The sequence below is a fragment of the Haemorhous mexicanus genome, chromosome 10, assembly GCF_027477595.1.
Source record: "Haemorhous mexicanus isolate bHaeMex1 chromosome 10, bHaeMex1.pri, whole genome shotgun sequence".
NCBI lineage: Eukaryota > Metazoa > Chordata > Aves > Passeriformes > Fringillidae > Haemorhous > Haemorhous mexicanus.
The window spans coordinates 18417705-18430996 of record NC_082350.1 but is presented as its reverse complement, the minus strand read 5'-3'; the positions used below and the strand labels follow the sequence as shown (position 1 = coordinate 18430996).

Below are 13292 nucleotides of genomic sequence, written 5' to 3'. Positions count from 1 at the left end.
ACAGAGCCAATGCCAGTCAGTTCCAAGATGGATCCAGTTCTGGCCAAGACTGAGTCCATCAGTGCTGGTGGTAGTGCCTCTGGGATAACACAGTGGTGAAGGAAAAAAAGAAGGAACTGGGAAAGAACAGGAGAGAGAAGAGAGAGAATATGTGAGAAAAACAGCTATGCAAATCCCACAGCCTGTGAATAAGGTGTGGGAGGAACTGCTATGGGTGAGGAGTAGAGATTTTCCTGCAGCCTATGGAGCAGACCATGGTGAGGCAGCTGTGCCCCTACAACCCCTGGAGGTCAGTGGTGGACCAGGGATTCACCTGCAGCTCAGGGAGGACCCCACACCAGAGCAGGTGGATGCCCAGTGGAGACTATGACCCCATGGAAGCCTGGGCTGGAGCAGGTTTGCTGGCAGGACTTGTGAGGGCCCCAGTGCTGGAGCAGTTTGTTCCTAAAGGACTGCACGTCATGGAAAGGACCTACACTGGAGCAGTTCGTGAAGGACTGCCTCCAGTGGGAGGGATCCCTGATGGGAACAAGGGAAGAGTGTAGAGTCCTTATCCTGAGGAAAAAGGAGGGATAGAAGCAACATTTGATGAGCTGACTGCAACTCCCATTCCCATCTCCCCTGCCCCAGCTGAGGGATAAGGTAGAGAAAATCAGAAGTAAATTTAAGCCTGGGAAGAAGGTGTTTTAAAGATTTTACTTAATTTCTCATTCTCTTACTTTGGTTTGATTAGTAATAAGCCAATTTCCCCAAGTCCAGTCAGTTTTGCCTGTGATGATATTTGGTGAGTGATCCCTCTATCCTTAGCCTTGACCCATGAGCTTTCTGTTATATTTTCTCTCCCTTGTCTGGCTGAGGAGGGCAGTGACACAGCAGCTTTAGTGGGTGCCTGGCACCCAGCCAGGACAAACTCACCACACTTGCTACAAGTTTTGATTAAAGAAAATGCACTTTAGAGACTGTGGATAAACTAAACCAGAAATAAGTTTGTTCATATGTGATAACAGACTTTTAAAAATTAGTCAATCTTCACTCAGCCACAATGGGTCTTCATTTTGTTTCTTTTTCTTCAGTGGCCTTTGCACTGCATTTCACTTTATGCCATTAAAAAGCTATTTAGATGATCAAATTACTAACTTTTTTGAGATTTATCCCATGTTCTTGCTGATGACATGGCTGTTCTGAACCAGCTTGCTGGTCCCCGGACAGGTCCTTGACCTTGATGGGGGTTGGAATATAAAGAGGCACCACTATTCTTTCTTCCTGCTCCTCCCAACTCAGTTTCCAGTGAGAAAGGTTCAGCAATAAAGAAAACATTTACATGAAAGAGTTATTACATGCATCTGCTTTTCTCTTCCCCTGAGAGCAATTATGAACTATTTGAGAAGGGCTGTCCTTGACTGCAATATTTCTGTGTATCACCACCAGCAGCTGTAGCAATGGAAGCACCTGTGCAGGCCACCCTGCAGTGAGACAGCAAGTCATTAACTGTTCTCAGACCCCTTCTAGATAACAGTGCTAACCCAAACACCATTAGTCAATTTATGCTAGAGTTTGCTTTGTGGATGTTTAATACCTAAATAGCTTCATAGTTTAATATAATTTCTAGTTCAATATCTAATAGCTAATTATGTGTAGCAAAAAAAAACCAAACCAGGCAACTGTGTCAAAAAAAAATGCTTGCATTTTTATTTTCTATAAATCTGTATAAAGCATGAATGTAGTGTAATGGATTACTTTTTTATGGAAAGCAGTCGAATTTCCTCTAGGTCAGATTCATTGGAGAAGTACATTATAATTATGAATGATGAAAAAACAAAGATTATAGATGGTAATTTGCACTATTAGAGAATTTTCCTTTTTGTTAGAGCTGAAGGAACATTGCTTTCTGAGGAGATTTTTACCCATTCACCTTATCTGAAGGACTCAGAATTTTGAGCCTTTCAGTTGCAGTGGAGCTAGAGGTAACCATGATGGAGATGCAGGTTGAAATACTTAATGAATATTTTCAGTGACTCTCCTTTCTAGAAACAGCATGCTTTTCCCACTTCTCCATCTGTTGTTTTAATTTACTGTAGGACTGTGGTTGCCCCTGAAATTATTGAGTCAGGAACATCTTTCTCTGAGGTCATATAGGAGAATTTTCTGTTACAAAGCTATGAGGAAATAAGGGCAAAATTTTTGGAAGGTCAAGTTTGGGTTTTCCGGGGCATGATTTTGATTGTATAGGGTGATCTGGAAAGCCTGGAAGTTCTGCCATCTCCTTTAGTTTTGAGCCAGTGCTGGAAAAGTGAAGATTGCATTGGGATAGTTCAGGAAAGTTTGCAGTGGGAGGTGTGAGAGAATCCTGCTGATTTAGAACTGGGATGCGATAGACAGTTCCCATTACATGGCATGGAAAATACTTTCCTGATATGCTTGTCTTGTTGTGGTGATGTCTGTAATAGTGATGGCAGTGATGAGGAGGGTGTCCTGGAGGAGGGGGACAGGGTGGTCCATGGTGGTGAGGAGGGTGGTGGTGACCTGGTCCATGAGGAGGGGGACAGGGTGGTCCATGGTGGTGAGGAGGGTGGTGGTGACCTGGTCCATGAGGAGGGGGACAGGGTGGTCCATGGTGGTGAGGAGGGTGGTGGTGACCTGGTCCATGAGGAGGGGGACAGGGTGGTCCATGGTGGTGAGGAGGATGATCATGGTCTGGTCCGTGAGGAGGGGGACAGGGTGGTCCATGGTGGCGAGGAGGATGGTCATGGTCTGGTCCATGAGGAGGGGGACAGGGTGGTCCATGGTGGTGAGGAGGATGGTCATGGTCTGGTCCATGAGGAGGGGGACAGGGTGGTCCATGGTGGTGAGGAGGATGGTCGTGATCTGGTCCATGAGGAGGGGGACAGGGTGGTCCATGGTGGTGAGGAGGATGGTCATGGTCTGGTCCATGAGGAGGGGGACAGGGTGGTCCATGGTGGTGAGGAGGATGGTCATGGTCTGGTCCATGAGGAGGGGGACAGGGTGGTCGATGGTGGTGAGGAGGATGGTCATGATCTGGTCCATGAGGAGGTGGAGTAGGATGGTCATGATCTGGTTCATCATGAGGAGGAGGGGGAGAAAAATGTCCTTTGTTGCTGTCTTGATCTTCCTTGCTGGATGTGGGGTTATGCTCAGGGTCTTCAGGTCTGGACTGAGAAGATGGGGGGCATTCATGTCTGTGGTGATGCTTATGGCGATGTCTGTGACCAAAATGATGATGACAGTAGGGATGTCTGTGTGGATGTCCCTGGGCTGAATGTTTCCCTCTTCGCCCACAGCCATGGTGCTGTTTATAAAAACACCAGGGAAGAAGTATTAATCAGGTGTTAATAGGGGAGAAGAAATTGATGAGAAAGAGAGAGGTGGGAGTTAGCAGGTTTGCATTCGTAGCTCTGATGATCTTTAAGGAAAAATATGGGGTTTTTTTGGGATGGAGTAGAGGGAATAGCTAATAAAATGCCAAGTTACTGAAAATCTACTGGAAACACTACACCATGTTGAAATTATATAACCATCTGAGAAGTATTTGTGATAGATCAAAACAAAGCAAATCCTCACTGGAGTAGCTGTTGTGATATAAACTGGAATACCAGATAGGATAAAGATTATCTCCCCTCCCCTTGCTTTCTAAAATTCCTTTGACTTTTTTGCCAATCTCTACTCACTGATACTTAGTCAAGTGATTAAACTGAGAGAAGACAGCTCAATTCTGATTCATCCTTTGACTGACCTAGGACTTGCAGGTCAGTCTGTCCTGACATGCTGCATCACACCCAGGCAATAGAAAATTTGCATAAATGTTACAATCACCTGCCAGTCTGGACTAAGTAAGGTTGCTGCAACCTGCATGAGGATACAGCCAGAGATGTGTCCATAACTGAGTACATACCCAGGGATGGTAGATTTCACAGCCTATATCTGTTCCATCAGCTTCATCTCCATCACTGATAATTCTTGCCTTGCAGAATCCAGTATGCTAGGCAAAAGACAAGGAAAAAAGCCCACAATGCACATCTGGGTCCTTGTGATGGAATTAATACAAACTACTGGATGTTCAACATTTTACAAGTTAGGCTATTCCTTTGACACCTAAGTATCTTCACATAACTTCGCCAGATCCCAAGCCTTCCAACCAATGCTTGCTAGTGATTAATAATGATTAAAATAAGTGCTGGTTTTGAGGGATTTTGACTGTGATGTGCTCTAGATGCACTTCACCATGTGCACCTAGGGGGCTACTACTCTGCATCTCACTTCCCTTTTGATGTCTAAGAAATTGGCCAACCACTAATGCCTCCAGAATGAGTACTCCTGGGTGCCTGATTTTTCTTCCCTTTTTTTTTTTTCCTGTCTTTGCTTGTCAAACATCTGTTCAGACTGGACTATCCTATAATTCTGCTCAAAGCTCTCAAAACCTGGTACTGTGTAGCTATGCTGCTTCAGATAAAGCTCAAGCAGAGCTTTCTTCCATTCATTTTTTGAAAAGCAATTTGTTGTAATTTTTTTATATTACTTCCCTTAGCAATCCTGTTTGCTATGACTTTCTCCAACTGTCCAGTTGTTGTGTGTGGAATTGCTCATGTGAAAGAGCACAGAGCTCAGGTGATGGGTTCTGTGTATGCTCTCTGTACTGGGTGTACTTTGGGCCATTAGCAGCCCATTGTGCTCAGTGACTACAAATCATAATGGCATTTTACACACAAACAGCAGTGATGGCAGCACTGAGAACAGAATTCAGACCCTCTGTTGTCATCTGCCTTGTGCTTTGTTCTAGTGAATTTGTGTCTCCTTTACCAGTTAATTTACAATCTTTTCCAGTCTTCTGGAGTATAAATAATGAGAGAAGGTGATGGATGCAACCCATCAAACCAAAATGGATGTAAACCATATAAACAATAGTTTTACACATTTTATTTTTTCCATGTTTTATTTCATTATTTCAATTTAGTTTCTGGGGAATAATTTATTCTGAAATTATGAGATCTTGCCTAGCTGTTTCTTTGGTGTAGACAATAATTGTAATGGAAAAATGGGGTGAAGAAAATACTTTGGTAGTTTTCTGCAGATGAGCTTGAATTATTCCACTCTCCATTTTTCTGCAGCGGAGAAAAAATTGATCCTGAGCTCACTGGAATTACATAAGACATATATTTTTTTCAGGATCTATGACTCATATTGATGTAAAAGTTTTTATGGACATAGCATGAATGATTTGCTAGGGATTGGCCTCAATTTGAATGCAAAAGCCAGATATAACCTGAAAAACCCTAGGCCTCTAACATGACAGATTCCAGTCACATTAAGATTTGAGGGTTCAGACTGTTTCCTTATAAAAGATAATGGAGCAGCTGTAAAATTAGGATCTGGGCTTGGACATGCTGGATTTTTAGTTTTGAGTTTGGGTTCATGCTTATAATAAACACTTGAATATATATTGGTAGAATCTTCCCGGTACCACCCTTTATATCAGTTCTTGTTCTAAGACTTTACTTACAGCGTGCCAATCATGCAGAAAATCACATTCCAGTGCCTGATCTGTTTCCTGCATAGATTTTGAACAGTTGGTCTCTTTTATAGAGAATCCTAAAATGTGACCTTCACGGGAGGCAGTCTGAAACCAAGAGGTCAAAGAAGAAGTGGTAACTAGGTGTATTTAAAGTCTTGTAATTTTCAGAGCAACCATACATCATCTTACTGTCAAAATCCCATCTACCTCATGCTTTCCTGGCCTGTCCTGTTCAAATGTTCATGCACATACACATATTCAGCAAGGAAAACAGGTTAGATAATTTATATCTCACACACTTACAGCTTCCAGGAACACTTCCTTTAAATCTTTGTTTAGTATGCATGTGTTATAAAATCTGTTACTTTTACAGCCTGTGTTTTTAGGAAGTAGTGTCCTTAGAGTCTTCTTTCTAAAGTGAACTGCTGCTTCTGTGAAAGTAGAGAGAGATCTATTGGATGGCAACCCCCCATTTCCAGTGATGGGAGTGTGTAGTATTAGAGTGCTGATGTTAATTTGAGGTGAAATTCTGCCAGTGACTGTGAGAATGTTGCTTTCTCTGTTGTCAAGGGCATCAGTTATGGAGAAGGCCTTACTCCATATGAACATGGGAGAAAGCCTTTGTGATCCTATTAAAATCCATAAAGAGGTGTTTCATTTTAATTTCCAACTATAGCAGTACTTTTATATCAAGTCTGTATTGAAGGTGTCCTTAGCATGTGTGCACATACGAGTTTCACTAGTTAAACTAAATTGGTTGAAAGTGCATGCACATACTTTATGGTATGGTTTTTTATTGTAATTCATAGTTTCTGAGTGTTAAAATTCAGTGGTACAATGTAAAGTGTTGCTGTAGCTGAAAATGGTGAAGTGTGAAAACAAAATGTTTGGGGAGAAGCACATGAACCCAGGCAATGTGAAAACAATCCCTTTCTAAATGGCAGGGATACAATGTGCACAGGGCTCCAGTGTGGGACACTGTCAGGTTTCTGAGTGATATTAAAAGCTGCAGGGAGGTGGCTTTGGCGTGCTATCATTTAGGCAGTTTCCAAGATCAACATGTGTTATGGTGGGAGCCTTGGGACCTCATTACAGAGGTGTCCTGGGCTGACACATGTGTTGGCAGAATGATCCCTTGCTGTTTAAGTGAAAGTCTTCGGTATCTACCAACAAGAAATTTTGTTATTAATATACTTCAAATCACCCAAAGGATAAGTCTTCATGTTGACCTCACTTAGATATGGAGATATTTACCAGACCCAGAAGTTTTTCAAGAGTTACAGCACAAATTCACCTCCTTTCCTCAGAGTGCTGCTTTGCTCTGCAGCAAGAGTCAAAATGATGCTGATCATGTTCCACTGTTTGCTGTACCCATGTGATATTTTAAGAGTATAATATTTTAAGAGTAAAAAATTTTCTGTCTGCAACTGACAAAAGTGTGACTGTGGTAATACATGACTGTCCATCTTGAAGTCTGCTCAGTGGTAATCATGTATGTCACGTATGCCAAAATTAAAATATGTACACAAAGGCGGCCTTGAATTCTGAATGCCATCATACTGCTATAGTTCTTCAGCAAATGAGAAGTCCTTTTGCTTTCACACACCTAAATTAAAGTTGATAACAAGTCTCTGCTAAAGTAGGACCTTAAACTTAGATCTGATCCTTGAAGGGTTTGAGTTCTGGTCCCATGGTATTGGAGTTGCTCACAAAATTGTGTCATTTCTAAGATATTCTAGGAGAAAATGCCACTTACCATCTTTAAAACTCTTTCAACTTTATCCACAGCAAAGTTGTTTGTATGGTTGCTTTCACTGTTGAATTTCCTCAGGGCCTTTGCAGCAATATCTTTATGTTGCTCAGTGACTTCTAAGGCTTCAAGTTTCACAGGACAATCTTTGCACTCTATTAAGTCAGGTGGAACTGTTAAAACAAATAATTTACTAATATTACAGTGGATATTAATACTTTTGGGAGTGTGCCCATGCCTTTAATGTGAACTCATAATGAGAATCTTAAATGCAGCATTTTCTTGGAAGTGAAATACCTGTCCCTTGCTCCACAAATAAGGGTTTGCTCTGTAATGTGAAAAAACCCCAAACCCATGAAAATGAGTATTCTTATAAATCACTTTAGATTCTTACTACCCCAAATGTGCAGTCTTCCCAAGCTTACATTTGTTCTGAGGTTCATTATCATATTTTAGTGGACTGGATTGGTGATATCAGCTGACATCAATTAAGCCTGGTTTAGAGGAATAGGGTAACCTTAATTCTATTACTCATTCTTAACATTCCATTTGAATTATCTAAAATATGAATTACAAGCAGATGAATGGATCTGTTGTGGTTTCCATACACTGGTAGTGTATAAACTTTGGTACGAGGGCTGGTTTGAGGTATGCATTGGCTTACAGCAGTGGTTATTTTACCTGGACTTAATGTACAATTAAATCCATATAGTTGAGGTTTCTTCAGCAGATGGTTTGTATATGTGATAATCTTACATTGCCCAAAGTCCTGAGAGGAAAAAAGAATACATGATTATGATGTTATTTTCCCTGGATTTAATTGGATGTAGGCGATCATAGAAATTATACCTCCTTTTAATGTGCAGTACCTCTAAGAATAACAGATGTGGTCATTAATGGAATGTTTGATCAGGTACCACTCAAAATTTGTCTTCAGATAAACTGGGATCGCTCTGTACAAGAGCTTTTATTTTAATTCTCAGTTTGCATTATTGAGTAGACAACGGAAAACTGAAACAGCTTTCTTAGTCATCCTGATACTTATTTAGAGTAGGATAAGACAAGATGGCAGGGAAACTTAGAATGCCAGGTTACACAAATCTGTGAAAAGTAGATGGACCTTTTCATCAATTCCTTTTCTCCATTAAAAAAAAAAAAAGAATAAATGCTTTCTCTTCTCTGCTCCTGGCCTTTCTGCTTTGTCCTTTGTCAAAGTATCACAACTCCTATTTAAATAAAGTTTTGGACTGGGAGTTCTCATCACTGGAGTGCAAAAGAAAGGACAAGTATTACTGTATATCGCTTATGTAATGACACTACCAATATTTCCCATTGTCATACCACAAATGTTATGACAGAAAACTGACAAAATATACCACTGGTATTTCTGGCTCATATACCAGGAACATACTTAAAAAATAATTTCTAGTACCCTTTAGTTGTCAGCAAATTACCCTTAAAACATAAGTTCTGCTACAAGCAGTGGAATGTGGAGTATAGTTCCTTTGAGACAGCAAGTTAAATAAAGTTATACTTATTTGAAGACTCAATCCTTTCCCAAGCCTTTAGCATATGTTTAACATTCTAGAATTAGATAGTTTTTGGTTTAGAATGAGCCATATTAAAGCCCAGTGTTCACTGAGACACAAATTTCTGGGCAGTTCAGAGGAAGATCAAGTTAGTGCATTATTGGTGTATGAGTTGGTGCAGGTGCCATTGCTTGCCATTGGATAGGTGTCACTGTATTCACAGGACTCCCAGTGTCTTCTGGATAAGACAGAGCATTCCGTTTCCAGCACATCCAAAGTTAAGTAGAAGACCGTTGAATTTCCCTGGAAGAGAAGTGCAAATAAAGCAGTGTTTGTAGACAAGAAGCTTTATCTGAAATAAACTTTTTTTGAAGTCACTATATTTAATCTTTAATGAAGCTTCTCCAGTTCTCTATTAAAGTTTTCAGAGCTGACAAGCATAGAAAGGGTTCAGGCTGGAAGGGACCTTTGGAGGTCATCTTGCCTAGCCACTTGCTCAAGGCAAAACTGAAACTTCAAAGTTTTGACTGCATTCTGTGTATCACCAAGACAGACATTCCACAACATTTCTAGTTGGGCCATTCTAGTACTTCACAACTTTCTCCATTATTATTTTTGGCCTTATATGTAGTCAAAATTTCCCTTCCTGCAACTTACACTTGTTGCCTCTTATCCTTTTGTTGATAACCTGTGAGAAGTGTCTGTTGTTATTATGACGTTCATCAAGTAGGGAAAATGCCGGTGTTAAAAGTTTGCTATTCCCTATTTCTGATTTTCCTGTAGAATGTACTGTTCTATTAGGACATCATTTGTCTTGGCAGACAATTATGTATCTACATTCATTTCAAATTACCTTAGTGACCAGAGACTCTTTCAGAACTTTGCTTCCTGCTCAGTTTGTTCAGGGAGTGATGCAACAAAACTCTAATAATCCCAGTCAGAATCCTTAACTCTGAAACTATTCTAGTATGTTCTGTCTCCTGAGCAAATACGATTAGGAGAATTAAAATTTGAATTTGAATGGCAGTGTAATGGCATGTGGTGCTAAGAATTTTCTGTGGCCCACAGAAACTGTTTTGGATTGGATTATTTAAACTTTATTCAGCCCTTGTATGGACATTCAGAATAAACACATATGTATTTTATTTTGTCATTTAGATAAAAACATGCAAAGTCCTTCACTGTGAATAAGTGTCCTTGGGCTTTATGAAGTTCTATCCATTCCGGCTCCTTTTTCAGTGTTTCTATATAGATGATACCTTGTTGAAGAATGGCTGCAGTCTAGTGTAATATTTTCACTAGTGAGATTCCACCAATGTCATGTTAAACACTGGTTTTGCAATATTTGTATATCTTAGCATTGTCTATAATTTTAAAATAGGGGTTAGGTGTCTACATCCAAATACACAGTAGAAAATTCCTATGTTCGTCTGCTCAATAGCTCTTCAGGGGAAATGTGGTATCTTCTTGGTTGTTTTAAAAGCATTTTGCCCACTACAGTTCTGCACAAGTCCAAAACTATTTTTGGATACCTGAGTATCTTATGCCTCTAGAACTCCTGTGTAAACCCACTAGAGATTTGGCTAGAATTGCTCTGCTTAGGTTTCTGAGGGGGCTGATATGATAAACCTGTTGCACACTATTGCATGGAGAAACAAAAATAATGTTTTGGTCTTTTTTTTTTTTTTAATATATACACATTCTTAATGTTATCTTGGCAGTGGAACCAAAAAAAGGTCTTGCACAATAATCTTGCACAATAATGTACATGATTAGTGTGCTGGAGATCACATCTAGTGACTTGGGTCTGAGAACGTACAGAGACCTTACAGGGAGGATTCTTTAGCAGGCAGATAGATAGAAGTGTCTTTTCTGTTCTTGTAGACACTGTGTGACAGCTGAAGCTGTGGCCCTGGACTGCAAAGATGGCAAAATTTATTAATGGTACAAAGCAAAACATAATGTGGTAGTGTAGTGTTTATAGCATTCATCTGGAAATGTGAATCCTCAGCACTCGTCCATATTCCATGTTGGTTTATACTTTATATAGTCAATACTTGCTTAAAATGTAGAAACACTAAGATTTTTCTTTTTAGTCATGACTTTGCTTTTTATCATTTATCCAACGCATTTTGCATGTCTTACTGCCTGGTAGTACCACTTCAGAGGGGTGGCACACACATAGGTGCATGGCAGCAGAATTCTTCTGGACAGGAGACTTCAGGGTTTAAATCTCTTAATGCAGAAGAGATCCTTCCTAGATGAAGCGCTTTAACTGCCTGGCAACATGTACAACCCGATGGTATAATTTGCTGCATTCTTGTCTTTGAAAAGCAAAAAAATCCATCAGGTTTTTTTGCAGGTGTACCTGAAGACCTGTGACAACCAGCCTTTGGGTCCCTTTCTGAATCTTTACTTGTCCTTACAGGCACTACTAAGCAGCTCCTTCAAAAACTAGCCTGTTTTTTCTGTTGCTACACTGAGACTTCTGTGACGGTGCATGTTTGCCTGGATACCAGTTTCATAATCAAGCAGCTGAAAGCTACCAGGTGGATTAGTAAATCTGCCTGTCCTTAGTCTCTTTTGTGTACTAGTTAAAGACATTTTAATTCTATTGCTTTTTCTGCTATTGATTTGTTTTGGCATTTCAGCAGTCATTGACAAAGGCTTATGTATCTTCTCTAGGAAAAAAAAAAAAGGGAAATAGGAAGGAAATAGAAAATGACTGATAGGGATTCTCTATCCAGTCGCTCCCCTGTTTTGCAGAGTAGCAACTCCTTTGACTCCTCTGCCTTTTTCCCTTTCCACAAGTTTGTCAGCTATGTCTGAAATTAAGATAATAACAAAATACCAGTCTTGCAGGATACATTGTTCTAATTAATGTTAGACACTCATGAAATAAAGAAACCTTCTGAATATAAATTTTGAGTTTCAGTAACATCTGAAACCAGACAGCAGACAGAACAGATTAATTTCCAGAGTTGTATAGAGCTATTCAGAACATCTCTTATGCAAACATCCTGCTGGCCAAGAGAAGAGAGGCCATTCAGCATTGTTTGAAATCAAGTTTACGTGTAGTAAATCGTACACAAATGAATACTGAGGTGGCGTAAATCACAGCTGATTCATTGGATTACATCAACATTGTTCTAGTGAAAGCAATAAACATAAGCTCTTAATTACCTGGCTCATTATTTAAAAATCACAGTCTTGTGTAAATCAGCCTTTAAGTTCATACTTACTAAATGTAGTTCATGTGCATCAGCAACACGGAACAAACCAAAAACATAACCATCTCTGCGATGTCTGTTGACCAAATCCAGGGCCACTCCTGCATCTGTTTCAATGGTGTTACAGTCTGCAGGTGTAATGCTTATTTCATTTTGGGCATTAGAGCACTGCAGTAGTGTTAGAAAAAAAGCTGAAGCTAGAAGCAGCATTTTGTTTTCAGTGTTCGGTCACTTGTGCCCATGCCCTGATAAAGCCAGCCTGCTTTTAAATCAGGGCAGCCCACCAAAGTTATAAATGAATGCTGAAAGGGCATGGTTTTATATAAGTTTAAGTGTCATGTCAGACAGCCATTACCTTGACCCTGGATTAACATTTGCAAACAGCAAGTAAATGATTATATAGTGATTGATCAGATTTTGAGAAAAGTAGGCTTTATAACACTCTCTGGACTACCCATCAAAGGGCCTGTTTATGATTCTTTAGGCAGACATTGTGCAATGGTGCTTTATCATGGAAAGAACTTACTCCTAACTGTGTAAGGCTGAGCCTGGCAGTAAGAAGGTCCAGTTTATGTGTGCAGGTATTACACAATCTTGGTCTTCTGTTTACTATTAAAACAGTTGAACTGAAAATATGCTGAAATATTTGTGGTCAAATTATGGCTATATCCATATCCCTGTTTTTACAGATCCTTAACCACCAGGCAACTAGTGAAAGGGAAATAAGGAATTCACTCATATGTGGAAAAGGGATATAGCTCAAGGTGCACTGCAGGCTGGTGATCTGTAGCTGCTATGTGAGTACCTGCTACTCCTCCAGCTAAAGAAAATTTAGTGCTGATTTCTATCAGCTTTACATAATTTCAGACTGGTACTCAGAAAGGGACTGACTGGCTAATACCTGTGTAATCTAGGTATGGCAAGAAGTTACATAAAGCTGCCTTTGCATTCTCAACCTGAGCAGTTTTGTGTGCTTTTTGGTTGTGGTAGTCTTCACAGACTTCTTTAGAGAATTGCTGGTAATTTTTCTTTTTGTATTTAATAAAATAATGGAGTACCTAGTAAGATTTATACCTTTCAAGGATATGCCAATATCCTCTCCTAAGCAGAAAGAATGAGATGTTCTCTCATTGTATTCAAAATCTTTTATTCAGAATAGTTTAAGACATTCTTAAAAGGCAGTAATTGCTTGTCAGGGAGTGGTTGAAGATGGAATACAAAATTCAAACACTGAATAAGAAAATACAAAAATGCAA

The 13292-nt window shown here is 39.9% G+C and overlaps 1 protein-coding gene across 1 annotated transcript; it reads right to left on the bottom strand.

The window, feature by feature from the left end:
* Nucleotides 1–1702: 1702 nt before the first annotated feature.
* Nucleotides 1703–12306, bottom strand: HRG (histidine rich glycoprotein). Its single transcript, XM_059855693.1, has 7 exons — nucleotides 12049–12306; nucleotides 9002–9109; nucleotides 7959–8046; nucleotides 7284–7450; nucleotides 5516–5632; nucleotides 3911–3997; nucleotides 1703–3307 (listed from the first exon to the last, which is right to left on the bottom strand). Exons 1-7 carry the CDS (start codon nucleotides 12244–12246, stop codon nucleotides 2129–2131), a joined length of 1944 nt encoding a protein of 647 aa, XP_059711676.1. The 5' UTR covers nucleotides 12247–12306; the 3' UTR covers nucleotides 1703–2128.
* Between the last annotated feature and the right edge of the window lie 986 nt (nucleotides 12307–13292).